Source organism: Eptesicus fuscus, chromosome 20 (genome assembly GCF_027574615.1).
Source record: "Eptesicus fuscus isolate TK198812 chromosome 20, DD_ASM_mEF_20220401, whole genome shotgun sequence".
Lineage (NCBI taxonomy): Eukaryota > Metazoa > Chordata > Mammalia > Chiroptera > Vespertilionidae > Eptesicus > Eptesicus fuscus.
In genome coordinates, this window is record NC_072492.1 from 50,040,580 (window position 1) to 50,067,835 (window position 27,256).

General features: G+C 66.2%; 2 protein-coding genes across 4 annotated transcripts in view; both read right to left on the reverse strand.

Moving 5' to 3' along the window:
- TIMP2 (TIMP metallopeptidase inhibitor 2) overlaps positions 1–19,295 on the reverse strand; it is a 33,513-nt gene extending 14,218 nt beyond the window's left edge. The window contains exon 1 of the mRNA XM_054708834.1: positions 18,862–19,295. Coding sequence (XP_054564809.1) covers positions 18,862–18,991 — 130 coding nt within the window. The 5' untranslated portion in view covers positions 18,992–19,295. The remainder of the gene's footprint in view (positions 1–18,861) is intronic.
- Positions 3,433–11,671, reverse strand: CEP295NL (CEP295 N-terminal like). 3 transcript variants are annotated; one of them, XM_028130479.2, is made up of 3 exons: positions 11,515–11,671; positions 10,589–10,650; positions 3,433–5,284 (listed from the first exon to the last, which is right to left on the reverse strand). In XM_028130479.2, the coding sequence occupies exon 3, from the start codon at positions 5,162–5,164 to the stop codon at positions 3,470–3,472; it is 1,695 nt and encodes a 564-aa protein (XP_027986280.2). In that variant the 5' UTR covers positions 5,165–5,284; positions 10,589–10,650; positions 11,515–11,671; the 3' UTR covers positions 3,433–3,469. The 3 variants fall into 3 exon arrangements, with proteins under 3 accessions (XP_027986280.2, XP_027986281.2, XP_008153385.2); XM_028130480.2 differs by having other exon boundaries at positions 10,589–10,654; XM_008155163.3 differs by having other exon boundaries at positions 10,589–10,728; positions 11,515–11,669.
- Positions 19,296–27,256: the final 7,961 nt, after the last annotated feature.

Consider the following 27,256-nt stretch of genomic DNA (forward strand, 5'->3'; position numbering starts at 1 on the left):
TGGGCCCGGGGGGATCCCTCAGCACCCTGAGCCCGGGGGGATCCCTCAGCACCCTGAGCCCGGGGGGATCCCTCAGCACCCTGAGCCCCGGGGAACCCTCAGCACCCTGAGCCCCGGGGAACCCTCAGCACCCTGGGGGGATCCCTCAGCACCCTGAGCCCGGGGGGATCCCTCAGCACCCTGGGCCCGGGGGGATCCCTCAGCACCCTGAACCCCGGGGGGATCCCACAGCACCCTGAGCCCGGGGGGATCCCTCAGCACCCTGAGCCCGGGGATCCCTCAGCACCCTGAGCCCGGGGGGATCCCTCAGCACCCTGAGCCCGGGGGGATCCCTCAGCACCCTGAACCCCGGGGGGATCCATCAGCACCCTGAACCCCGGGGGGATCCCACAGCACCCTGAGCCCGGGGGGATCCCTCAGCACCCTGAGCCCCGGGAGGATCCCACAGCACCCTGGGCCCGAGGGGATCCCTCAGCACCCTGAACCCCGGGGGATCCCTCAGCACCCTGGGCCCGAGGGGATCCCTCAGCACCCTGAACCCCGGGGGATCCCTCAGCACCCTGGGCCCGAGGGGATCCCTCAGCACCCTGAACCCCGGGGGATCCCTCAGCACCCTGAACCCCGGGGATCCCACAGCACCCTGAACCCCGGGGATCCCTCAGCACCCTGGGCCCGGGGGGATCCCTCAGCACCCTGAGCCCGGGGGGATCCCACAGCACTCTGAGCCCAGGGGGATCCCACAGCACCCTGGGCCCGGGGCCATCCCCCAGGCAGTCAGGAGCTGTGGGTGGTCTTGTAACACAGGAGGCTGAGCATCAGCCCAAAGCCAGCACCCTGCCCCGCAGGCCACCCGCTAACAGCCCTCCCGGCCACAGGCGGGGCCACTCTGCAGCCCGCCCCATGCCACTCCGGAGCCCGGGGCAGGCAGAGCCCGCAGGGAGCCCACTCTCCACGTCCGGGGGAAAAGCCCGGACGGACAGAGCGCCCGCAGGATGGAGCGGGGCTGCTGGGAGGAGCCTCACCCATGCTACCGACTGAAAACCAAACCACCCACCTCCGGAGGCCGGCCGCCCACACGAGGGCCAGTTTGGGGGCTTGTGACTCTCCTCAGGGCGGCCAGGCGCGGGTTCCTGGGGGACACCCCCTGGTCGGTCACCGGACCTGCCGGTGCCCCCCGCCACGGCCACCGGTCACCGCACGTGTCCTCGCCACCTCGTCCCCTCCCCCGGGACCCGAGGCTGGGACGCCAGTGTGTGCCCTCTCCGCGCACCCAGGGACTGGGCAGTGCCTGCCCCTCCGTTTAATAAGGAAAAACAGGGCGAGATCCAGCCCACATTCTCCAGGGGAAAAAGAAAAAAAAAGCTGAAACCGGTTTGGCTCAGTGGATAGAGCGTCGGCCTGTGGACTGAAAGGTCCCGGGTTCGATTCCGGTCAAGGGCATGTACCTTGGTTGCGGACACATCCCCAGCGGGGGGTGTGCAGGAGGCAGCTGGTCTATGTTTCTCTCTCATCGATGTTTCTAACTCTCTATCCCTCTCCCTTCTTCTCTGTAAAAAGTCAATAAAATATATTTTTTAAAAAAAGAAAAAGAAAACAAAAGTGAACATGGAAGAAAAGGAGCACCGGACCTTTCCGCCCTCTGACCCCGCGTGGCCTTCAAACCTCCCCACGCGCCCCGGACCCACAGGCATTAGGGGTGCAGTTCCCTTTGGGGAAAGACATACGCAGAGGAGAAGCTGAGACCCCGGGAAGAAGGCTCAGGGTGTCACGTGGGGACAGGAGGCGGCAGCCAAATGGGTAACGGACACCCACGTGTGACATGGATGAAGTGACTGTCCCGAGTCCCAGGACCCATGACATCACGTCCTTTTTATAAAGCTCAAACACAAGTAAAACTCAACAGCTCCGTGCTCCGTGTGTGTGTGTGTGTGTGTGTGTCCGTGTCCACTGGTGGGATGGGGAGCCCCGCCGGGGAAGCAGGCCTGCACCCAGGGGCAGCAGCAGGAGGAGGAAGTCACAGGCAGAAGCCGCTTTGTAGCCAACAGCCCAGGTCCCGGTGTGCACAGGGTGTGCATAGGGTGTGCACGGGGCGTGCACGGAAGCTCAGGGCTGTCCACGGTTTGTCTACAGGGTCTACAGGAGATAAGGAGGCCGCTCATAGACAACAATGCGAGTGTGTCCTGGGTGAGGATGCGCGATCCAGCCGGGTGTATCTGAGGTCCTCTGAATGGGGAAGGCGGGGGGGAGAGGGTCGGGCACCGTCTCCTGATAGTCCGGGGTCAGCTGACTGTGTCTCCCAGCCAAGTCCAGTCCCCACCTGTTTTGTAACAAGGTCTTACTGAACTCAGCCAGGCCCACTCACTGGCGCCGTCCACGCAGGGCGCCGTCCACGTGGGGGCGTGGAGCCTGAGCGTCTAAACTAGCTTCTCTCGGGCTCTTTGCAGAAAATGTTTGTCCCCCTCTGTCCCAGTCCCTAAGGAAGCAACTGACAGACCAAACCCTACCCCGTGTCCCAGTGTGGGGTTTCCATGGCGGCCGAGTCAGAGGTAAAGTGTGTGTGTGGCGGGGTGAGGGGGCGGTAGGAACTGACCAGATGCCCAGGTTCCCCACTAGGGTAAGTGGCTGGGACCCATTTCCCTCTCCCTGCCTCTCTCCTCCTCTTCCTCTCCTTCCTCCTGCGGTCTCCCCCCTTTTCCTCCCTCTCTTCCCTCTCTCACTCCCTTCCTCCCTCCTCCTCCTCCTCCCTCTCTCTCCTTCCTCCAACTTAGTAATATTCGCTACAAGAATGTCACAAGAGCCCCAGCAGGTGTGGCTCAGTGAACAGAGCATCAGCCCACGGGCCGAAGGGTCCCGGGGGTTCCATTCCGGTCAAGAGCACACGCGTCAGTTGCGGGCTCCATCCCCGGCCCTGGTCGGGGGCGTGTGGGAGGCAACCAGTCGATGTGTGTCTCTCACATCGATGCTTCTCTCTCTCCTCCTCGCCCCCTCCCTTCCACTCTCTCTAAAAGCCAATAAAGAAACACCCTCGGGTGAGGATGAACAAAAAGGAACGCTACCACGTGGCATCCTGGCAGAGGACGTTGGCTTCGTCGGTGTGAACGAGGAAGACAGGTTTCGGCTAAATCTCTCCCCGAATGCCCCTCTGGGGGGCTGAGCGACAGACAATGCCTTTTTGAAAGTGTGCCTGTCTGACCAGCGTGTACTGGCCTAAAACACCTGAAGTGCTGGCTTCACCCGAACTCCTGGCCTGAGCTCGCGGCTTTGGGACACGCCTCCGCGCCAGGCCGCCCCCCCCCCCCCCCACCCCCTCCCCCCTCTCCCCCCCACCTCGCCCCACAGGGCCCCTGCTTCCTCGCTGAGGAGCCTCCCCGGGACACGGGACTGGGTGACGGGCCGGCGACGCCAACACAGGCCCGTCTCACTCGGTCCGGCTCGCACAGGGTCAGTGCTGTATTCACGGGCGGGCGCGCTAACACACGCTCTGGAACTCCTGCAAGCGCCGCCTGGCTCGCTCGAGAAACTGCTTGTGCGACTTGCTTTGCTCTAAAATTTGCTCTTCGAGGTCACGGATCCTCTGACTGTGCCCACTGTCAGCGTCGTCCTCCTCCTCGCTGCTGGAGGCCGGCGGGGACGCGGCCTCCTCCGGGTGCGGGGAGGAGGGCCCCGCGGCGCGAGCCGTGACGTGAGCGGGGTGAGCTCTCGTCGGGGCCCCCGGCTCCGTCTCCGGCTCCGTCGTCTCCGTCTCCTCTCCTCGCTCCCTCAGGGGCGTGCCCAGGGCTTCCCAGCTCAGCTGCGGCACCTCGAGCACCTCCACCAGCTGCGGTCGCCACCTCTGCTCCGGGCTCTGCTTCGGCCGGGCCGCCGCGCCGGCTCTGCCCACCTGTGGCTGTGGGGGAAGCTGCGGCGAGAGCGGGTCGGGTCTGAGCGGCTCGTGCCTGGATCGGAGGCTGCACCAGAGCGGGCCCTCCTCCTCGGGGTGAGAGGCCGGGTCCCCCTCGTCCGCAAACAGGGGCTCCACCATCCTCAGGTACTGCCGGTCCTTGAGCTTGTGCAGCAGCTCCTTCAGGTTGGCGCTGGGCGCCGCGGGGCGGGCGGCGGCCTCGGCGGGACCCGGGGCCAGCTCCATGAGCGCGTCCCCCGCCCGCCGCTCCCAGCGGGGCTCCCCTCGGCGCCCGCACGCCTCCGGGAAGCCCTGCTCCTCGCTGGGGCACGTGTCCGTGCCCGGCCTGGACTCCAGGTACAGGTTCAGGTGTGTCTTCAGCTTCCGGTTGGTGCTGAACAGCTCTCGGAAGACGGACTCCAGCTCCCGCTTCCACTTGCTCCCCTCGCGGCGCGGGCGCGGGGACGCCGGGGGCGAGGCCCCCCTTCCACAGGGGGCGCCGACGGGCCACAGCGGTTCCAGCTGGTCCGCCGGGCCCTGGGGGTACTGGCCCAGACCGTCGTTCTTGGGGCCGGGAGCCAGAAGAGCCGCCCTCGCCGGCGACCTCCTCCCGCCCGGGGCGCCGTCTTTCTCCCGGTCTCCCAGGAGCACGACCCCGCCCGCGGCCGCCCAGAGCGTCCCCACGTCCAGGTCCCCTCGCACCCGAGGGTCAGGACGGTGGCCGCCGCCGGTCTTCCTCGAAGGCCCCCGCTTCCCTTTATTCTTCTCGGGGGGGCCCGGGGCCAGACGGGGCAGGCCCACGACCTTGCCGGCCCCCTTCTCCGCGCCCTCCACGGTCCTCCGGGACTTCCGCGGCCGGGGCCGCAGCCGGACCAGGTCTTCCTGCCGACGCTTCTCTCCTCTGCCGGCCGCTCTCTGCTTCTCCCGGGCCCTCGGCCGCCCGGTGGCTCCTCGCCGGGCCGGCCCCGGCGGGTCAGGCCTCGGCCCCGGGGGCCACCCGCCTCCCGCACCGAGCAGATGCGCTATGTGCAGCCGGTCCAGGCCGCGGGCGCGCTGGTGGGGGGCCTCCTGCCAGCCGGGCCGCAGCCCCTCGGCCCAGTGCTGCGGCTGCGGGCTCCTCCACGGCCCCAGGTCCGGCCGCCGCTGCACGGCCAGGTGGCCTCTCTCTCGGACTTGCAGCAGCTGGTGTTTCTGCCTCAAAAGCAAGGCTTGGTCGTCGGGATGGGGACTCTGGCGAGCGGCTCTCTCTGCCCCCCGTTTCACGTGGGAGATCTTGGAGGCCATGGTATCGGAGGGACGCTGGTGGGAGCCGGGGGCCGAGGAGCCACAGGTGCCACGGCCGTTCCACGTCAGGCCCGCGAGGGCAGGAGGGTGCTCGCCACTGCCCGGAGAGCGAGCAAGGCCCTGGGGACAAGGCACAGGGCTCGGGGTGAGGGGACAGAGGCGGTGAGTCCTGCCACTCTCCCCCCCCCCCCGCCCCCGGGGCCTGCTCTCCGTCCCCCGTGTCTGTGCTGCCCCCCTTCACACGACCCCCAAGGGCACTGTTCTCAGCGGGAACCCGTGTCAGTGTCTGGACACATTCCTGGCGCAGCGGGAGGCGGCTGCTGGGCATCTCGTGGGCGAGGCCAGGGATGCTGCCAATCTCCCCGCGTGCCCAGGGCGGCCCCCAGGCACTGGGATCACGACCAAGAGTGATCCGACGGTCCACAGCGCCAAGGGCGAGAGCCCGGTCCCACCCTGACACGTGAGGGCTCCGGCCGGGGTGGGCCGGTGCGAAGGGTGGGCCCTCGGGAGGGAGAGCTACTCATACATGGAGGGAGGGCCCGGCCGGGAGGCTCAGGGGTTGAGCGTCGACCTAGGAACCAGGAGGTCATGGTTCAATTCCCGGTCAGGGCGCATGTCCGGGTTGTGGGCTCGATCCCCAATTGGGGTGGTGCAGGAGGCAGCCGATCCATGACTCTCCCTCATCACTGGTGTTTCTGCCTCTCTCCCTCCCCCTCTCTGAAACCAATAAAGATTCTTCACAACAAAAAGTAAAGGAGAATGGATGGAGGAGGAGCTTGCTACTCAGGGTGTATGTGTGCAGGGAGTTGGGGAGACCTGCGCAGGTGTGTGTGTGTGTGGGGGAGGCATGTGCAGGGGAAGGCGTGGGAGGGGAGGCATGTGTGTGCACATGTGTGTGCACGTGTGCGTGCAGGTGAGTCTGCGTGTGTGCACGTTTGCTACTAGAATCCGATGCAAACCAATCAGAGAGGAGACCAGGCTGGAGTCCCTTCTGTTGTCATGACTCCCAACTCTTTCCTCGTGGAATTCTCCGAGGAGGACTCTCGGGCAGCGAGAAGGGACATGGGCTCAGGCCCGCCCAGGGGAGGGGGTGCGTTCACCCGCCTGCGGGCTGAGGAGGGGCTCCCTGGGCCCTCACTTGGTCTGTATGTGGGGGCGGGGGGGGGGGCTGAGCCGTGGAGCAGAACCCGGGAGGCCCCCAGGGACCCCCGGGGGCCCCGGCTCAACCACAGAGCCGCCATGGTGACTGTGCAGCCTGCTCCGGGCACTTCTGTGTGGTTACCTCTGAGGGGAGGAGCTGCTCTCACCCTGGGTTCACAGGTGGGGAAACTGAGGCAGGGAGCGGGGAAGAACCTGGACCTGGATCACACAGCTGGCCGGCGGCAGAGACAGGCCCTCGGCCGCTCGGGCCAATCCGGGGCTGCGACCCGCCTCGGCCGGCCTCCTGCCGCCGGCTTCCGGCAAAGGTGACCCCTGAGAAGAGTGGCTCGTGTCCGCCTCTGCCAGGCTCCCCGCCGCCGTGACGAGAGAGGGAGGGAGAGGAAGCGGGCTCACCGGACACAGCGACGGAGGTTCTGACAAAGGTGCCAAGGCAACCGAACGGGGGGGGGGGGGGCGCAGGGGATCCCAGTTCCCCCCCAAAATGCTGCTGGCACCACTGGCCATCCACGTGTGAGAAAGATCCCACAACAGCAAAGCCACCGAGGGTCAGAGGCCTCCAGGAGGTCCCCGACGCAGATCTCAGAAGGCACCGGAAGTGCCCCTTCACGGCCCGGGCCAGGCCACGGCTTCTCGGGCACAACACCAGCAGTGCCCGGGGCACGGCCCCCGCCGACTTCAACGGCCTCCGCGTTTCAAACGACGTCCCTGACAGCGACAGCACGGGGCGGGCTGGGAGGACACGCCGCACATCACACATCCCGCCGGGACCGGCCTCCGGACGCACCGCCGCCGCTCACTCGGAGCACAAGCCAGCGCGCCCCGCGGCCGAGGTGGAAACCGCCCTTCGGCGAAGAAGACAGGCGCGCGGCCGGCACGCCAGCGAGGACGTCCAACGGGAGCCGTCACCAGGGAAGGCTACGGGAGCTCCAGTGAGACGTGACTTCAGGCCACTGGCACGGCTGCCATGGAAACCACGGCTGAGCCCGGCCGGCGTGGCTCAGTGGGTGAGCGTCCACAATGAACCAGGTCACAGGTCGATTCCCGGTCAAGGGCGCGTGCCCGAGCTGCGGGCCAGATCCTCAGTAGGGGGCGTGCAGGAGGCAGCAGGTCAGTGATTCTCTCTCGTCATGGATGTTTCTCTGCCTCTCTCCCCCTCCCCCTTCCTCTCTGAAAGCAATAAAAATATATTATTAAAAAAAAAAAACACAAGACAAACCGCCCATAAGTGCTGGTGAGGATGGAGGTCAGAGCTGGGAGCCAGGCTTTGTCCACCCCTGACCTCTGACCTCCCGTGACCGACAGGCGCTACGAGGGGCCTGGTGCGTACAACAGACCACCCTCCCCTCCGAGTGTTTTGCCTGCACCCGGAAAGGCAAGGCCCAGCAGTGCTTCCCGAGCCTCCCGGGAGCCCGGCTCTGGCTCTGGCGCGGCCTGGGCGCGGCGAGATGCCACGTCCTCGGAGCTCCCTGGGCGAAGCCGCGGGTCCGAGCACCACACTTAGAGCGAAGCCGTGGACATGGTGTCCACTCTGCACCCGTGTCTGGATCTGTCTCTCCTCGCCGGCTCCCCCCCAGCCGCTGAGCCCCTCCAAGAACCTGCCAATCAGGCCCCCACCCCCACACCTGACCCCACCACAGCCACAGCCCGCCCCCCCGCTCCCCCGTTCAGCTACGTGACGTCAGCACCGACACCAGCGAGTCTCCAACAGCGTCCGCAGGCCACTGCACCAGCACCACCTGAGCTGCTAGTGAATGCAGACCCCGGGCCCACCCCAGGCCGACCCTACGGCAGCCTCCGGGGAGGCGCCCAGGAACAGGCTCGGTTAACCATCTCCGCGCGGGCCACCCCTGCCTGCGGGCTTGGGGACGGTCCAGCAGGTCACGGCTCCCCACCCCTTCCCAGCTGGGCCCGCTGCCAGGCGCCTTGCCACTCACATGCCCACACCCAGGTCCGGAGCCTGAACTGCACTCACCCAGTTCCACTTCCTCAAGCGGGCACCTCCCCCACCGCCACCCCCACGTGCCCAGCCCGGGTCCCGCTCCTCCTTCCCCCACCGCCACCGCGTCCCCCGGCCTCCGCAGCACCAGGGAAGCTGCTCCGGCCGCGGCCCACACGCTCAGCGCCGGGGCGACACATAAAAATAGCTCTAAAACGGCTCCGTTCGCCGTGCGGCCAGAGAGCACCTCGTGTAATTAAAGCTGCTTCCCCAGCAGACTTCGTCCCTCTGCCTCGGGGAGCCCGGAGACACACGGGAGTGGAACTTGGGGGAAACTCGGGGTCATCTTTAGGTTGTAATATGGGGAGCAGCTAACGGCTTTTAAGGTGTATTGGTGGGGGAGGGGACCCACACGGCATAGTCTCTCTAAGCCTCGTGACCCCAGGATATAATGTGGGGTTTTTAAGTCGACTTCTGACAGCTTCCTGTGTCCTCCCCGGCGGTGGCTTTCTGTCGGCCTGTCTGACGGCTCCCAACCGCCCTGACCGGCACCCACACGAAGCAGCTTGTTAACCCCGTGAGGGAGGGCCCGGCCGGTGTGGCTCCGTGGTTGAACGTCAACCCATGAACCAGGAGGTCAGGGTTCAATTCCTGGTCAGGGCACATGCCCGGGTGGCGGGCTCCACCCCCAGTCGAGGACGTGCAAGAGGCAGCCGATCAGTGAATCTCTCATCATTGATGTTTCTATCCTTCTCTCCCTCTCCCTCTCTCTCTGAAATTAATTTTTTTAAGCTTTAAAAACAACTACTGTAAGCGTGAACAGTCTGGGGCGCTGACGGCTCCTCGCCGAGCCAAGGCCGTGAGCGCGGAGGCGGATCTCACCCATCGCGGAGCGGGCGCCCACAGCCCACCACTTCCCCGGGAGCGGAGGCCACCCCGCGTGGTGCTGGGCAGTGCGCCTCGGCTCAGGCTGCCACAGGCCGCACACCTGCCGGACGCACAAGACCAGGGGACGGGAACACGCCACACTCACAGGTGGGCCGGAGCCACCGTGCCGGTGCGGGGGGGGGGGGGGGGGGGCGCGGAGGTCTGCGGAAGCAAGGAGGCCGAGGGCTGGAGCTGCTGAGCCGGGCGTCGGCAGAGACGCGTGGCCACCGGGAGGCTGTGTGGTGTCTACGTGCGTCGACAGGAACGCCTAGAACAAGGCGGGTAACAGCCTGGTGCAGCCGTCTGGTCGGTCCGGGCCCCGGGGGAGAGGGCCGATGGAGGAGGCGTACCAGCACCTGAGGACCCCCCCACCCGCGTCCCACCCCACAGGAGACGGCACGGCCCAGGAAGCCCTCAGCACCAGGAAGCCCTTAGCACGACGCCTGGCCCACCAGGCGGCTCAGTAAATGGCAAGCACCGCCGAGACGTGAAGAAAGAGGAGGGACCCCGCCCCCCCGCAAGGGGCGGACGTCGGACGCGTGTCTGGCAAACTTTAAACAGGTAAGAGCTGCCGGTATCTGACAACACCCGATGATACAACGTCACGGGGGGAGGGGGGGGAGGAGGACGTTTCAAGATCAGAATACACCTCCTGGGATGCTTAGGCATTAACCTGATTAGAAACAGACGCGAGAGGAGAACTTCGACGTTACTGCACGAGGAAAAGAACCCGGATCACGGAGAGCGGCGTCTTCCCAGACAGGAGTCAGAAAAGGCCGCGGGGAGGCCGGGAGGGGGCTGCAGCCTCGGCGTTCAGGGCGGGAATGGAAAAGCAAACGAGAAAGCTGCCGTGGGAAGAAAGCCCTAAGGAAGCAGGAGGCCTCCAGAGGGGCTTGCAGGTGAGAATGAAGTCTAGGACGGCACAGCGGGATGGCGAAGCGTATCAGCTAACGGTGTGACCAAGTAAGTTTCTTAACTCCGTGCCTCAGTTTGCTCATCTGTAAAACGGGAATAATAGCAGCAACATCAGCCCTAACCGGTTTGGCTCAGTGGATAGAGCGTCGGCCTGTGGACTGAAGGGTCCCGGGTTCGATTCCGGTCAAGGGCATGTACCTTGGTTGCGGGCACATCCCCAGTAGGGGGTGTGCAGGAGGCAGCTGATGGATGTTTCTCTCTCATCGATGTTTCTAACTCTCTATCCCTCTCCCTTCCTCTCTGTAAAAAAATCAATAAAATGTATTTTTAAAAAATAATAGCAACATCCATTCCCTCTCCCTTCCTCTCTGTAAAAAAATCAATAAAATATGTTTTAAAAAAATAATAGCAACATCCATCTATACGGATGCCAGCACTCGTACCCACACGCCTGGCGAGCTGTCTGGGGAGGAGGGGGTACTCACCGTGCGTGCCTCCAGATGACCGAGCGAGACCACCGAGAGCACATCAGAGAGGCAGGAACTGGCTGGCTGGAAAGAAGCGCTTTCTATGGGGTTCTGCTGAAATCATTGGGCCGCGTTGGTAGGTAGTGAGACTCCCATCACTGGAGGCATCCAAGCCCAGCCCAGATAAAACAAACATCAGAAACATTCAAAAACTTCTCTCGGAACTCCAGCCTCTAAAAATACGCTCTGTGACCCCCAGCATGCTGCCCAGAGCCTCCGCTGTCGGCCCCTTCCCGACTCTCGGCTAAGTTCTGGGGTGGCGGGCGGTCCCTCGAGCCGGCTGGGTGCTGGACGGGCTGCGCCAGAATCACCGGGGCGGGGTGGCCACGGCAGAACAGGAGTCCTCGCCAGGCCCTCGGCAGGTTTCCCACCACATCCCGGGGGGGGGGGCTTGGGGCTGTCTAGCCACCTCCTGACCACAGACAGGATTCTGGAACAGTCCTAGGAGGCCGAGGGGGCCGGCAGGAGCCTCGGGGACAAGCCTGGACTCACCGCGTCACCTTATCTCCTGGACCAGCTTCACAGACACACACACGAGGCACAGGTCCCCCCACTCCGGGAGACACCGCGCTACCCGGTGGGCCGCTTACGGCCGAGCCGACGGGCGGCTTCCTACCTATCTCTTCCTGTCAATCATCAGTGTCCCCCTGACCTTACAGACTCCAGGCCCCCCGCCAGGGCCAGGGGTCCCCATCCGTGCTGCAGGATGGCCTCAGCCTCCGCTCTCCCAACCAGCCACACTCATCCCCAACCCCGTCCCTCCATCCCTCCCCGTCGAGGTGCGTGCGGAGAGCCCCGGGTCAGGGACTGGCAATCCCGCCGCCTCTGAACAGGGGGCCCGGAGGCCCTGACCAGCCACATCCCAGGGCCTGTCCGAGCCTCACCGAACAGCTGGGCACAGAGAACCCGTCCCCGCAGCGGCTCGGGGCTGGACACCACGGGGACGTCAGCCCGGGCTGGTCTGCATGGGCTCCCGGGCCACGGACCCAGGCTGGCTGGAATGGCAGCTCGCACCTCCCCTGGCAGCCCAGCTGGTGAACTGGGGCGGGCCGCTGCCATGGCAACGGCAGAGCTGCTGTGCTGTGACATCAGAGCAGGGGTGAAGTGAGGGACAGGGACGAGCCAGCCAGAGGGCCAGCCCCCTCAGGACACCTGTTGCGGGTCCACCGGTCCTAAGGATTTGGCTCCAGCAGCGGAGCGGCGGGACGGCGCGCCTTATCGGGGTGGCGCTCCTCTGAGCTGTCACGTTTCAAGGTCAGAGCTTGCCGCCCCTCCTCCCGCAGGCAGAGCATCTGTCCCCACAGCTCGGGGAGCCCACGGGAGGCGGAGGTCGGGATTGGCCCGGCCCCCCGTGTCGCCCACCCTCCCACACCAGAGAAGGACCACGCCTGACCTTGTGTCTCGGGCGAGGGGCACCCTCCATCAGGCTGACCATTAACAAACGTAATTGGGGAGCAGCCTGTGGGCCCCAAGAAGGCAGAGCAAACCCATCTCCAGGCCAGCTTCCTGAGTCAACGGCAGGAACCAGGCTGCGGGTGGGCATGGAGGGCGTGGCGTCTCAGAGGAGCGGACCCTGGAGCAGAGCCTTCGTCTGGGGGCGGAAGGGGCCGCGGCAAGGTCACGTGGCCCCTCACCCCCCCGCCCATGGAGCAGAAGGCATGCCCCCAGGGAGGTCTCAACCTAAGTCCACCCCCACCCAGTGTCTGGGTCCCACTTCTTGGCCTGAGAGACGCCGAGTCTGTGCCTGCTCCTTGCCGGGAGAATGCCCGGTCCCTCTGCCCCTGGCACGGTCTGGTGTGGCCACCCTCCAGCAAGGGATACGTTCTGGGGGAGGACAACATGGCAGGCACAACCTCTAGCTCATGGGGCCTCGATGGCCTTCCGGGCCCTCCCTCCTCTCCAGGCGGCTGCTGGTGGACGGCCGTGTCGGCCACTTCCTCCTCCGGCCCTCAGTTAACTCAGCTGGGAAAGGGCTTTCTCCCGGGGGCCCCCCGACGGAGCCTAGAGGGGCCTCGGCGAGCCGGTGCAGTGCCCCCGGGCTTAGCCGACTCTGGGAAGGTGCCCCCGGGCCTGGCGGGGCTGCCAGGAGAGCTCTCAGCCTCGGTGCTCAGGCTCCGGAGCCCAGAAAAGGTGGGCAGAGTCGCTGCACCTTTGGGGTCCGTGTGGGGAAGGGTGCCCATAGGTATCATTTCTCCCGGGTCCCCCTGCTCTGGAAAGGGGGAGCGGGTAAGCAGGGGCGAGGCGAGCTGCCCAGGAAGCTGATGCTTGGGGGTCATCCTTGGGGCTCAGCCCAGGGCAAGTTTTCCTAAAGGACCAGAGAACAACGATTCGGCTCTGGGGCTCTGGGGGGGTCTGGGGCTCTGGAAGGGTCTGGGGCTCTGGGGGGATCTGGGGCTCTGGGGCTCTGGGGGGGTCTGGGGCTCTGGGGGGGTCTGGGGCTCTGGGGGGCTCTGGGGCTCTGGGGGGTCTGGGGCTCTGGGGGGGTCTGGGGCTCTGGGGGGATCTGGGCCTCTGGGGGGGGTCTGGGGCTCTGGGGGGCTCTGGGGCTCTGGAAGGGTCTGGGGCTCTGGGGCTCTGGGGGGATCTGGGCCTCTGGGGGGGGTCTGGGGCTCTGGGGGGATCTGGGCCTCTGGGGGGCTCTGGGGGGGTCTGGGGCTCTGGGGCTCTGGAAGGATCTGGGCCTCTGGGGGGGTCTGGGGCTCTGGGGGGCTCTGGGGCTCTGGGGGGCTCTGGGGCTCTGGAAGGGTCTGGGGCTCTGGGGGGATCTGGGGCTCTGGGGCTCTGGGGGGGTCTGGGGCTCTGGGGGGGTCTGGGGCTCTGGGCCTCTGGGGGGGCTCTGGGCCTCTGGGGGGCTCTGGGGCTCTGCGGTCCGTGCTGCGTCTGAACTCTGCAGCGGGAGCCGAGCGGCGGCTGTGACTGCGCCACGAGTGAGCTCGCCTCCCAGCAGGACCTTGTTTACGACGGGCGGCGAGGCGGGCGGTCTGCCAAGCCCTGAGGGCCGGCCAAGGTCAGGAGGCCCAGGGCCGTCACGTGCCTGCCCTGGTGAGGAACTGGGACGGACAGCGGCCGCCGAGGCCCAGGCAGAGACCCACCTCCTGAGCCTCATCTCAGACACGACGGACAGACCCAGCCGAGGCCGTCCCCTGCATGTTGCAAAATCAGCAGTGGTGCCGGCTGCGCCCCTATGACCGCGCCCAAAACCACGGAATTGGACACGGAAACGGGACCTGCACGGCGGGTGCGACCCCCCAACAGAGCTGATAAAAAGCCTGGCCTGTCTCTCATCCCGAAGGGAGCCTCCCCCGGCTCTCCATGCCCATCCGAGGCCGTAAATCATTCCCTGCTAACGTGCATCCCAGAGAATTCAGAGAAAGCAGAGAAGCAGACAAACCAACCTAGAAAGTCGATGGGCGCGCTCCCGCCTCCTCTGTCCGCACCGAAATGCGTGCACAGAGCAAGCCCGGGGGACTGTCCCACACACACCAGGACGGGGCCTCCCCACGGGAAGGGGACCAGGAGGCAGCAGGGGTCGGGGAGTGGCCGGTGCTGGTTCCCGGCCAGGCGGTGCGCCGGCTGACTTTGGCTGAAAGTGTGCGCTCACGGCGGCGCCCGTGACTCAGTCCAGGAGAGACGACGTCGAACGCGTGAAACCCTCAGCCGGAGCCGATACCCTCGGACATGAACACAGACCCACCACGCGGTGTGGGACGACGGCTCGATGTTCCGCCGTCAGGACAGAGCTCCGTGGATTCAGCTCGTCGCCAAGGGACGGGAGCGCCTCACACACAAGGCCAGCCCTCAGGAGCTTCCCTGCCCGGACTCGCACCCTTCACCCATCCGCTCCCGAGGCCCCCCACCCACCCCCGGCCAAGCCAACGCGGACCAGGCTCCTCGCTCTGTGAACACCCCCTCTCGCTTTAGAACAGTCCTCTCACTCTGTCTGCTCACGGCGCGACCCTGAGCAAGTCACCAACTACCTGGGCCTCAGTCTGACCACCTGTAAAATGGGGATAAGAACGGAGAATTAGCCGGGTTAACACCAGGAATGTGCGGGATGCGGTTCCAGGCACTTGGCGCTGAACTGTGACCGCTGCGGTCGCTGTCCTTCCTGCCTTCTCCTCCCCCACCCTCCCGGCGCTGCTGCGCCTCGGCCTCCCTCTTGGAGGCACCAGGACTCGGCTTGCGGCTCTCCCAGCCCCCCTACCTGTGTGATGAGCACAGTGGGTCTGCCTCAGCACTGGGGTGGCTGTGGGCCCCTCCCGTAAGCCTGGGAGTCGCCGACACCCGTTCTCCCTGTGCTCAAACCTCACCCAAGGTCCGCGCCAGTGTTATCCGCCTGACAACCCAGCCGGACGGTGGAGCAGACCGGTGACCCGGCCCAGCTGCAGCTCACGGATCACTGGCCAGGACTGGGCTGCCCATTCCAGGGGCAGGAGTGGGTCCTGGGCTGGCTCCGCATCCTCAGAACACAGGGAGGGAGGGAGCCGTGGCGCCAGGAGAGCTCCCCTCCAGCCTGCCACGCCCGCTGCGCCGCCTCCATGCCTCCCCGCCCCCCCCCCAGCGCTTCCCTCTCCTGGTCTCCCCACCCCAGGAGCTGCCAGCAGCTCCCTCCCTGTCCCTCCCCGGAGAACACGCTGTCTACAGCCAGCCTAGGAGCTCTGTGCCCTGCCCGCCCCGCCCCGCCCCGCCCCCCATCCAAACCCTGTGCCTGCAGCTCCCGGGAGCACATGTCACCGTGGCTCAGTGACTCCGTTCGCTATTTTCCGAAGCACATGGAGTCTGACCGACTTTATACCGGGCCCTATGGGGGGGGGGGGGGCCTGCAGGGCTCCTGCCCACCGACCCACGTCCTCACTGGCATGGGTGTCTAGCGCTCCCCGCCTGAGGGCAGGGACAATGCCTGCTGCTCCCACACCAGCCCGATTTCACACCGGGATGCACAAAACCCAGGTCCATTCTGCCCGGCCCCGTGCCCTCAAGGCCTGACTCAGCTCAAAGGCCCCCCATCAGCCCGCTCTTCCTGACCACGTGTCCTGTAGCGGGGACCACAGAGCCACTTCCGAGTGCGTGTTCTCCGGGGTGGCCACGGGCCCCATCCGTGGGCATGGGCTGGCTCAGGCAGCCGGCGTGTGGCCTTGGCCATCGCTGTTCAGGCCCGAGGGGAGACTTTGTGCTCTGAGTCCAGAGACCGGCCCCTCCGAGGGCGGGGTCACGTGGGCTCTGCGCCGCGGTCCTCCAGGTCCCGGGGTCTGCCGTGGCGGGTGGGGGACTCCATTGGATGGAGGGAAGCGGACCGGCCACACACCCACACAGGGAGCAGGGGCTCCTGGGAGCCCCGAGTGCCTCTCACCCCCTCCGTCACCCTGTACCTCACAACCTCATGATGAGCTCTTTGCAGATCCCAGTCCCCATCCTCCCAGCGGCCAGAACGGGGGGGGGGGGGGGGGGGGGGGGGGGGGGGGGCGTTCCACAGAGCCTCCGGCAGACAGCCTGTGACTTCGCCATGGCCGCTGGCAGATACCAAGCCACGTAACCAGCCTGCGTGCGGGCAACAGGGAGGCCAGCACACTGCACTCAAGGTCGGCCTTCAGCACCCCCAGGGGCACAGGCCACCCCCCCCCCCCCCCAGACCCCAGGGCCACAGCTCTCGTGGCACAGTATCACCTGTGCTGCTTTTAAAACGACAAAAGCTGAGGTCTGGGGACCCAGGCCTGAGTGACCTTCATTTATTTTTAATGTTTTTACTGATTTCAGAGAGGAAGGGAGATAGGAACATCAATCATGAGAGAGAATCCTGGATCCGCTGCCTCCTGCACGCCCCCCACTGGGGATCGAGCCCACCACCCGGGCCTGTGCCCTGACCGGGAATCGAACCGCGGCCTCCTGGTTCCTAGGTCAACGCTCAACCCCAGGCAGTTCTGCTCTCAACCAGAGTGGGGGGTCGGAGGAGGCGGAGAACCTGTGCCCCTTAAAGGAGAAGTGACTGGAAAGGCCCCTCGCTGCCTTCCCTGGGAGGTTACTCCAGGCCGCCCAGGACCACGTGGGGGTGCCCCGGCTCTGTACCCCGAGCCGCCTGAGCACAGAAGGGCAGAGTGGAACAGGCCCGGGCAGCCAGGCTCAGATTGCACCCCCGTTCAACTCGCGTCCGACCAGACCCGTGGCGGCGGCCTTATTTGGCAACGGGGTCTCTGCAGACGTGATGGAGGGAAGATGAGGTCATGCGGGATGTGGGTGGCCCTAAGGCACTGACGGGTGCCCTTAGAGGAGGGGGACTTGTGGGCACACACACCCAGGGACGCCAGTGGAGACGAAGCAGGGAGGGCAGTGATGCGCCTACAGGCCCCGGATCCCCAGGGAGGTGGCGCGGAGAAGGCCTGTAACCGGTCCTCCCTCGGAGCCTAGGAGGGTACCAGGCCTGCCCAGCCTAGATCTCAGACCTAAACTTGGAGAAGCCATTCCTGCTGGTTTCGGGGTGTCGTCCCCCACCCCGCCCCCGCCCCAGGAACCTAACACTCGGGGCTCTGCCGTTCAGCTCCAGCATCTGCAGGCCCCAGGCCTGGGCGCTGGGGTGGGGTTGAGAGTTTTAGGATGATTGTGATGCGACGATTTGGACACAGACTCCAGGAGCTCCGGGAAGGAGAGTCACACACAAAGCAAGGAGAGCCCAGACATCCTGCGGCTCCCAGGCCCCGGCCCCTGGCGGCCCTGGATCCAAACCCCAATCAGAAACAGCCCCACGGGCCGGTGAAGCTCAGTGGTCCCAAGGCCCAACCCCTCCCACTCGGCTGCCACGAGCCGCGCCCAGGAGCCCCGCCTCGGCGACTGCCCCACGACCCTCAGCTCAGAAACCTGGCTTCTCTGTCGAGGGGCCTGGACAGGCCTTGACTCCCAGGGGACTCCCCGCGGGAAGGCTGATCCTGGCTCCCCCTCAAATCATGCTGAACTCCAAACAGACCGACGTCTCCCAGATCAGACTTGGTGCAAACTGCTCCTCAAGCACCCCCCACGCCCAGGTGGCTGAGCCACGGACGCCCACAGGTGGGAGCGCCCGAAGGCCTCCAGGCTAGGCAGCAGAGGAGCTTAAAGGGCCGACTGGGGTGCCGCAGGGAGCCACGGTGGTGTGGGTAGTCCAGAGGGGAAGGGGGCACGGCTGACCACAGGAGAAACCCAGAAGAGCCAGCGTGGGGTCTGAGCGGCTGAGGGCAGCCCAGCGGCACCCCCTGGCCTGGAACAGGATGCTGGGTGGCTGAGGGGAGCTGCGGGAGAGACACCTGTCGAGAGTGGGCGGGAGCTGCAGGGCCACCTGTGGTGCCTGGGTCGGCCTGGCTGACCTCCACCTCCACCGGGGCTGTGAGGCCTGCAGACCCGGATGGAGGCCTCACTGTCCCTCAGGGTCCCCGCTGGTTCCACCCAATGCCGTGCCCCTCGCTGGCCAGAACAAATGACTGGGCTCCTCCCTCGCTAGCGCCCACCTCTGAAGGGCACGGAGTCCTGGGGGTATAACCCCGCCCCCCCAGCTGCCCCCGCCTCTCAAGTCACTAAGTCTCTAGCTTTTGTGGGTGTCGGAAAAAGTGGTCCCCAGCGGCCAGCCGCTTAAGGACCCTCCTTCCTGTCCGGCCCTGGGTGCCATGCCGCCTGGGCCGGGCGCGGAGGAAGGAGCTGGCCCTGGGCTCCGCAGGCCCAGGGGAGGGACGCATCCATCTGCCCCCCCCCCAACATAATCCAGTGAGCCCCCAAATGGGGCTGGTGGGAGAGGCCTAGACCGAAAGCCATTCCCCACCCAGCCCCCCGCCCAGAGCGGCCCCACTGCCATCTCAGACGTGAAAGTTTCTTCCTGGACCCCCAGCCCTCCAGCCACCCAGGCCCGGGCTCCCCTCCACGCGCGCACGCTGTGTCCCCCACTCTCCCCGCCCCCGCGCTGGCATCCCGGCCCCTCCGCCTGCCAAAACCCAGCCCGGCCCTGGCTCCCCGTTCTGGGGCCGGAGCTGCAGCGGAATTTCGGTGGAATTTTGAGGTTGGGAAGCATCGCGGCGGAGGGAGGGAGGGAGTGGAGGCAGGGAAGAAAGTGCGGTTCTGGCGTCAACTTGCAGGGCTGGAGCGGGCGCCCAGGCCGGGGGGCGGGCGCTGGGTCCCCCCTCAGGACGCCGGCGGGCGGCGGGCAGGCGGGGTGCCCGCGAACCCGCGGGGGGTCCCGCGCGGGGCCCGCGGGGCCGGGCGGGCGCCGTCCTTACCTACATCTGCATTGCAAAACGCCTGTTGCGGGTGCACCGGGGAGCAGCTGCAGGCGTCGGCCCGGCGGAGCACCGTCCCCACCAGCAGGAGGCCGAGCGCGAGCGGCAGGCTGCGGGCCGCGGCGCCCATGGCGGGCGGGGGCGCGGGCCGGGGGCGCGGGCGAGGGGCTCGGCCGCCGCCGCCGGGGTTCGGGGCGCTTCCTTCTGGGCGGACTGGGGCGCGCGGTCTCGCTGCGCTCCTGGGCGCGCCCTCCACGCCCGGCCCGCACTCGCCCGCACAAACTTTCTCGGGCCTGTGTCACGGGGGAGGCGCGGGGACGGCGGGGGAGCGGCTGACGGGCGGAGAAGAAAGGATGGGGGGCGGCGAGGTGCGCGGCGCAGCCGGGGTGCCGGACCGTCGTCTGCCTCCTCCCGGGGCCGTGTGCGCTGCGGGCTCGGCCGGGCCGGCTTTATAGCGCTCGGAGCGCGCCGCCGGCCAATGGGGTTCGAGGAACCCCGAGGCCCCGCCCCCCGCCTCCCGGCCCTCCCCCAAACCCCGCTTTTGTTGTGCCCAGCGCGGGGGCTCGCCGCGGCGCACCTGGCTTCTCCCCCCGCCCCGCCCCGCCCGGGCCGCGCCCCGCAGCCCCCCCAATCGCCGGAGGTCGGGGCGGGGGTGATGCGGGCGGAACCGCGCCCAGTGGGCCCTGACTCAGCACTGGGACCGACAGCCGGGCCGCAGGGCTCAGGGAGCCCACCCACCACCCTGCCCCTCCACCCCGGCTCGGGGTGGGAGGTGTGTGTGCCCTGCCGCCCCGGGACCCTCAGATGCCGGCCGGGGCCTGAGCAACAAGGGGGTGTGCTGAGGGCAGAGGGCATTTCCTGCGGCCCCGCCCATGCGGGGGGGTGGGGGGGCTACTGAAACTTACTGGGGATCCCTTCCTCAAATGGAGGCCTTAGAATTGTGAGCTGGGAAGGCTGGGGGAGTGGTTACTGTGAACAAAACAGGATTTTATATAAACTGGCCATATTTCTGACCAGCCAGCAAGAACCGGGGGGTGGGCCCGGGAGGCAGGAGGCCGTGGGATTGGACGGAGGCCCGCGGGGCTGCGCTCACCGTTCCCTCCCTCATCCCACGAATGTGGGAGCCGAAGCACTTTTCCCAAAACAGCTCAGGCTTCCAGAGAGGGCGGGATCCTCGGGGTGTGGACGGCATGTGGAGTATGATGAAGTGTGACCCCCGACCCTGTCTGCCTGTCCCTGCGCCTGCCCTGAGCCCTGGGCGGGGGCAGCGGCACCGGGGACCTCCCGCTTGTGCTGGGGGGTCTGGGGGGGTGGAGCGGGGGGCTGGACGCCTGGCCCGGCTGGGGAGGGAGGGAGGGAAAGGCGCCGCTGGAGGAGCCGTGCCCGCTGCCTGCGCCGTGCGGGCTGGAGGTGAGAAACCGGGCCGCTGGGTGGAAGCCCTTCCTTCGGTTTCTGGCCGCAGACGCCTGGGAGGAAGGACAGCGGGCAGAGCAATATTGTTAGCGGCCTTCGAGCCCAGAGTCACTTTTTCGGCTTTTGTTCATACAAAATAGTGTCACCTGCTCTCTGCCCCGGCACCCAGAGGGCCCGACACGCCAGGAGGAATCCAGGGAAGGGCTGCAGCTCCGACCCGGGCCCCACGGAGGGAGGGCCACGACGGGAGGGCCACGGAGGGAGGGCCCACGGAGGGAGGCCCACGGAGGGAGGGCCCACGGAGGGAGGCCCACGGAGGGAGGGCCCACGGAGGGAGGGCCACGGAGGGAGGCCCAGGTCAGGCCGCCTCCCACCCCGGCAAGAGAGGGAAGGAGGCCGGGGACCCGCAGCGGGGAGCTGGTGGTCACCTTCTCTCCTACCGGCATCCTCTACCTCAATATCGCCGTGAGCCAGCAGGAGAGCCGGGCCGGGCCCACCCCGTGCGCATCCTGACCACGCCGGCTGGACCTCGCCTGGACCTGTGGCTCCCCGTGGGTCAGAAAGGAGGGGGCAGTGCCTGTCAGGCCTGCTGGGCGGGGTGGGGGGCTTCTAGGACCCTCAGACCACCCTCCCGGGGTCACCACTTCCCACGAGGAGCACCCACCTTGCCCCGCCCCCCCCCAAGAGACTCGCCCAGCAGAGCACAGCAGACTGCCCCGTCCACCTGCCGCCGTCCTGGGCTGGGCTGGGCGGGTCACTGCAGGGCCAGGAGGGAGCAGCACGCCTCCCGCCCTCCTCGGTGAACAGAGTCAGGGTGAGCTCAGGGCCTGGCAGTAAGCCTGCCAGCCAGGCTGTGCCAGGAGCTCGGGAAGGGGGGCCTGGGAGCCCCTCTTCCCCGGGGACTCGCCCTCCCCGTGTCTGGAGAAGCTCCTCAGCCTGGAGTGTCCTCCCCCTAGACACAGAGGTTAGGGGCGCCGAGCCCCCCGACTCCTTCGGGCAGGCTCCCAGAGCCAGGTGCTCTCCGGTGCACGGGCATGAAAACTGGCCCCACGGCCCAGCTGGCGTGGCTCAGGGGTTGAGCGTCATGGACCTAGGAACCAGGAGGTCAGGGTTTGATTCCCGGTCAGGGCACAGGCCTGGGTTGCGGGCTGGATCCCCAGTGTGGGGCGTGCAGGAGGCAGCCGACCCATGATTCTCACTCATCATTGATGTTTCTCTCCCTCTCCCTTCCTCTCTGAAATCAATAAAAATATATTTAAAAAAAAAAACAACAAAAAACAACTGGCCCCATGTACCCAGGAAGCTGGGCCTGAGAGGGTGGGCATGTCTCGGGCAGGTGTGAGTGCAGCCGGGGAGGGGGTTGCGGGGGAGGGGGCTGGGGCAGCAGTGTCCAGGTGCCTGGCTGAGCCCAGGCGTCTGTGGTTTGTGATGCGTGGTCCTCAGAGAGGAACTGGCGGTGGCTTCAGGGCGGACATGGGCCCCGTCAGCGCTGGGCAGCAGACACCTGTCCCAGCGCCCCCGCAGGGCTGCTTCCACAGACACCCTGAAGGGGCCAGAGGAAGCGGGGAATGCCCGAGCTCCTACAGCACGAAGGTGGGCCACGGCCCCTGCACGGCCCACGCAGCAGCTTCATGGCCAGCGGTGACGCTCGGAAGCGCATTTCGGTTTTCGTCCCGTTTTGTTAATTTTGTGATGAATCCTCTCCAGCCAGGCCTGGCTTCTCGGCCCCGGCACGGCTCACCCCCCACCAGCTCTCTCTCTGGTGGGTGGGGGGTGTCCTGGGCTTGGCGGGGTGTTGAGCAACATCCCTGGCCTCCCCCCTCCAGATGCCGATAGCACCCCGCCCGGCATCTGTCCAGATGTTGCTCAGTGTCTCCGGGGGGCAGGGCGGGGAGGGAAAGGCATTCTGGTTGACAAGCCCTGGGCGATAAAGATCTCGGGTCGTGAGAAAAGCAAAATGCAGGGACGTAAACACGGCTCCCAGCAGACGCGCGTGTCCCGCACAGCCGGGCACGCCCCTCCGCCCCCACCGGCTCTCGCTCTGGGGAGAGAAGGCAGGCAGGGAATGCTGAAGAGATTGTTTTTATTTAAAGTGTCCCTGGGCAAACAGCATGCATCTGATTCCATTTATGGGGAAATTAAATGAATGCATGGATCACACATGTGGCTCAGTGGACAGAGCGGCGGCCTGCGGACTGAAGGGGCCCAGGTTTGATTCCGGTCAAGGGCACATGCCCGGGGTTGCGGGCTCAGTCCCCAGTGGGGGGGGCGTTCAGGAGGCAGCCGATCGATGATTCTCTCTCATCATTGATGTTTCTCTCTCTCTCAGGGAGTGAGGTGGGAACCCAGGCCGCCTCCATCCCGAGCAGCCTGCGCTGGCGTTCTGCGGACCGGACCGGGGCGGCTGGGGCGGGGGGCGGGCACCTGGGGAGCCGCTGCCCAGCTCACAGGGTGATTGAGGCTGAGTGTTTGTGGTTTCGGTTTCCTCTCCCTTCCTCTCCAAAATCAATAAAAAACACATTTAAAATTAAAAAAAAATAAAAGCGAGCTCTCTAAAAGGCATTCACCAAACAGTCAGAGGAGTGGCTCCAGCTGGTGGGAAAGGAGGTGACAGGACAGAGGACAGAGGTCAGAGGTCGCGTCCTGCTCCTTGGACAGCTCTGGGCAGAGCACTTCCCGCCAGCTCGGCCCACGCCTGCCTGGGGCACTGACTTTCAGATGAGCCCCGCCTGCAGGCTCTGGCTCCCGCTCCGGGCTGTATTTCAGGCTGTCCCGGAGGGAGGGCCTGGCCTGTGGCCTTGGCTCTGCCTGAGCACCTGTCCCCTCCCTGCCCCCTCCCGCCAGGCAGGCTCCCCGCTGGGCAAAGGCGGCCTTGAGCCAGGGCCTCCACGTGCAAGCCTGTCTGGAGAGTCACCCCCTCTCCCCAAGCTGCGGAGCAGGTCCAGGCACCACCCCCAACACCACCGCGCTGTCCTGACCCAGACTAGGGCGAATCCGCGAGAAGGGGGGACACAGGCCGTCCTGGGGGTCAACAGGGAGCCAGGAAGTCCTTGGCCTGAAGAGATGGCCACACCTGAGCCGGCAGCCCGGCTGAGAGCAGCGAACACCTCCTCCAGGGAGGCGGCTGTGCGCGGGAAGCCTGCGCCGACTTGTCGCGTGGGCTCTGAGCCAGCGCTCCCCTCCCCGCGACACGGAGGGTCCAGCCTGCACGCCGCCTTCTGAGAGAGGGGGAGGGCCCAGGGGCACAACCTGAGCTCTGCCCTCCTCTCCCCGCTCCCTCGCCCACCTGTCTGTCCCGACATCGCCCGCTCCCCTGGACCCTCCCTTCCACTCGGTCCTGTGCAAACAAAGGAAGAGAGAACAGGGCTCCGAGCTGCCTGCGTTCCTGCCCGGGTATTTCCTCTTGGCCCCGGGCACGTGGTCATGTGCTTCCTCCCCGGCGGTCAGGGAGCGGGGCCGGGGAGCGAGGTGGGAACCCAGGCCTCCTCCATCCCGAGCCGCCTGAGCCGGTTCTGGGGACCGGGGCTGGCTGGGGCGGGGGGCGGGCCCCTGGGGAGCCGCTGCCCAGCTCACTGGGTGATGGGGCTGAGTGCCTGTGGTTTGGGTTTCTGTCCCCGGGAGCCGAGAGGCAGGAGGCCCGTCCGCCTGCCCGCCGCCCTCCTCTTCCTTCGGTGCGGAGTGCCAGGCCCGTGGCCATGATGTCATCGCCTAACCCAAACACAAGGGGCTGGTGTGGCGGGTCCCCTGCTGCGCGCAGTGACTTCACTTCCAGGCTGTGACTGGGGCTGTGCCCAGGAGCTGCCCCTCCCCTCCCCGCTCCCCAGTCCTAGTTTTCTTGCTCTGTTTCGACCTGGTCTTCTGGCCCCCCCCCCCCCCCACCCCCGCCTTCATCTCTCTCCCGGTTCTCTCCCCCCTGGGGGCTCCGGGTGCCCGTGAGGTCCGCCCTCGGTCAGCAGCCCCAGTCCAGGTTCCTGCCCGCTCAGATGCCAACCTGCCTGCCCCCCCCGCCCCGCCGCCCTCGCTCCCTGGCCCAGCGCTGTGGCCAGCGTGGGAGCATACAGAACAGGTCCCAGCCCCTAGACCAGTGGTCGGCAAACTACGGCTCATGAGCCACATGCGGCTCTTTGGCCCCTTGAGTGTGGCTCTTCCACGAAATACCACGGCCTGGGCGAGTCTATGTTGAAGAAGTGGCGTTAGAAGAAGTTTAAGTTTAAAAAATGTGGCTCTCAAAAGAAATGTCAATCGTTGTGCTGTTGATGTTTGGCTCTGTTGACTAATGAGTTTGCCGACCACTGGGCTAGACGGCCCGTGCAGCGGGGGGAGAGGGCCTGGGACAGGGTCTGAAAGGCCCTCGTTCCTCCTTGAGCCGAGATGCCAGGCGACAGAAAGAGCAAGTTTGGTGGGGCGGGCGGCTCTGGTCCCAACAAAGAGATCAGAAGGCAGGCGAGCCGTGAGAAAGGCAAGGACAGGCGGCTGCTGGGAAAGTGAGTCATCGGGCCTGACCGCGTTCCCAGCTGGTCTGGAGTTTGGGGTCTGGCTCGTGGACTCTCTTTCTGGCACTCCAGCCTCTCCTCCGAGGAGACAGCCGCCCAGCCCTCGGGCAAGAGGGGCGGACAGCAGTGCCGGCTCCCTGGCCCCAGTCTCCTCTCGCAGGCCTGCCCAGCCCCTGGGCGGAGAGGGGTGTTGTGAGCAGTCAGGCCCGCCCCATTTTGCTGCCTGTCTCCTCTCCCTTGGGGTCCCTGGTTCCGCCCTGACGCTCCTTGGCCCGGGAGCAAGCCTGGCCTCCTCTCCGTCTCCCCTGCTCGGCACCCCTCACAGGTGTCCCCCGGATGCCCGCAGGGAAGGCACCGGGTCTGGGCGGCCCGGTCTCCAGCTGCGAGCCAGGCTGGGCTTCCTGCAGTCATTCAGGCGCTGTGGGTCCCCCCAGGGCTCCCCGTGGGGTCCGACTGGGGGAAACTAGGGGGTTCCCCATGAGTCCTCGAGTATGGCAGGCATTCCCTGCCCCCAGGCCCCGCAGCACAGACTCCTTTCCAGCCCTCCTCCCCCACGGAGCCTGGCTACGGGGAAACCCCTCCTCACCCGCCCAGGCCTCCAGCCGGAGGTGGGCCATGGGTGGCTTCTGCCCCAGGAGATGCCCAGCCGGGCTGGTGGAGAGCAGGGCGCCCTAAGGAGGGAGAGATGGGAACCCCCTCTGTAGCCCCGCCTGGACTTCCTCTCTCACGGGTTACTATTTCCTGCCCGTCTTCCCCATCACTCTCTACTTCCCAAGGTTACAGCTCATTCATCCATCCATCCATCCATCCATCCATCCATCCATTCATCCATCCATTCATTCACTCATTCATTCATTCAACAGGTAGGGATTGGGCGCCAGCCACAGGGGTGCGGGTGCTGGGGAAGTGGACAGTCCTTCCTCCCACGGCGCCGCCCCGTTAGTGGAAACAGAGTCCATGGCGATGCGGTGCCCGGGGGGGGCCTGTGCTGGGCACCCGGGAGGCGGAAGGGGTACGGAGACCTGGAGGCAAGCATATCCCCACGAGGCCGCTGTTCTGGACACAGCGCCGCTGCGTGAGGCGGGTCTGGAGCTGGCAGGGGCGGCCGCGCAGAGGGGGCCGGAGGCGGCGGGGCTGAGCGCAGCCTTGGGGTGGGGGCCGGTCTGAGGTGAGTGCCGGGCCGGAGACAGGCAGCTGCTGCTGGTGACTCAGCGCCGGGCAGAGGGATTGGAAACACGTGTCCCCGAGAGGCGCACTGTTACCCGGAGCCGAGGGTTCTCGGACCTCCTGGGAGTCACGGGGAGGGGGGCTCGGTCAGCGGTCAGCGGCCAGCGGTCCGCGGCGGGCCCTCAGGGACCCCGTCGCTCACTGTCTGCACCTTGATGTGCTGCCGATTGCTTCTCGACTCTGGTCGTGTTCCCACTTGCGACGTTAAAAGCAACTTAAAAAAAGTTTGTTTTTACGTTGATTTCAGAGAGGAAGGAAGAGGGAGAGGGAGAGAAGCATCAGTGATGAGAGAGAATCATGGATCGGCTGCCTCCTGCCCGCCCCCCACTGGGAACTGAGCCGGAAACCCGGGCCTGTGCCCTCACGGGGAATCGAGCTGTGACCTCCTGGTTCATAGGTGGACGCTGACCCACTGAGCCACGCCGGCCGGCTGGGTGAAAAGCACCTTTTTATTATGAAAATGCCAGACCTTCACAGGGGAGTGAGGGTGGGCTGGCCCTGGTCCGCGCAGCCTCGGAGCGAGCGACGCGCCTGGCTGTGTGCCCGCAGCACCCGCCCCTGGTGGGTTATTGGGAAGCAGATCCGGGTTCCTCAGTAAAGCTGAGAGAACAGCTTCCCAGAAGGTTAACCTTCTCCTCTTCCTGGCACAGGACGGTGTGCATTTGGTTTTATTGGTTTTTAAAAAAATATTTGTATTGATTTTTTTACAGAGAGGAAGGGAGAGGGAGAGAGAGTTAGAAACATCAATGAGAGAGAAACATCCATCAGCTGCCTCCTGCACACCTCCCTACTGGGGATGTGCCCGCAACCAAGGTACATGCCCTTGACCGGAATCGAACCTGGGACCCTTGAGTCCGCAGGCTGACGCTCTATCCACTGAGCCACACCGGTCAGGGCAGTGGTTTTACGAGGTTGATCGGAGCCTCAGACTTGCTTCTTCTCTTCAGGCTCAACCGGCTCTCGGAGTGAGAAGGCCGCCTTCCCCCGCACTGCTGGCGGGCGAAGGGTGTGATTGCTCAGCCTCGCTCGTCCCCGAGTCCAGTCTGGAAAACGGGTCCCTCTCGTAGCGCGGCCCAGAGGACCCGGTGGGAGGGCGCGTCACACACGCAGGCCCTGGGTGCCATTGGCTCCCGAGACAGGATCCAAACCCGAATCTGCCAGCCCTCCACCTGCTACCTTTCCCACCAGCACACGCCACCCCGCACGTCCCCTCCCTGGTGCCTGGAGCCACGGCCACCCCGAGCCACGGCCGCCCGGAGCCA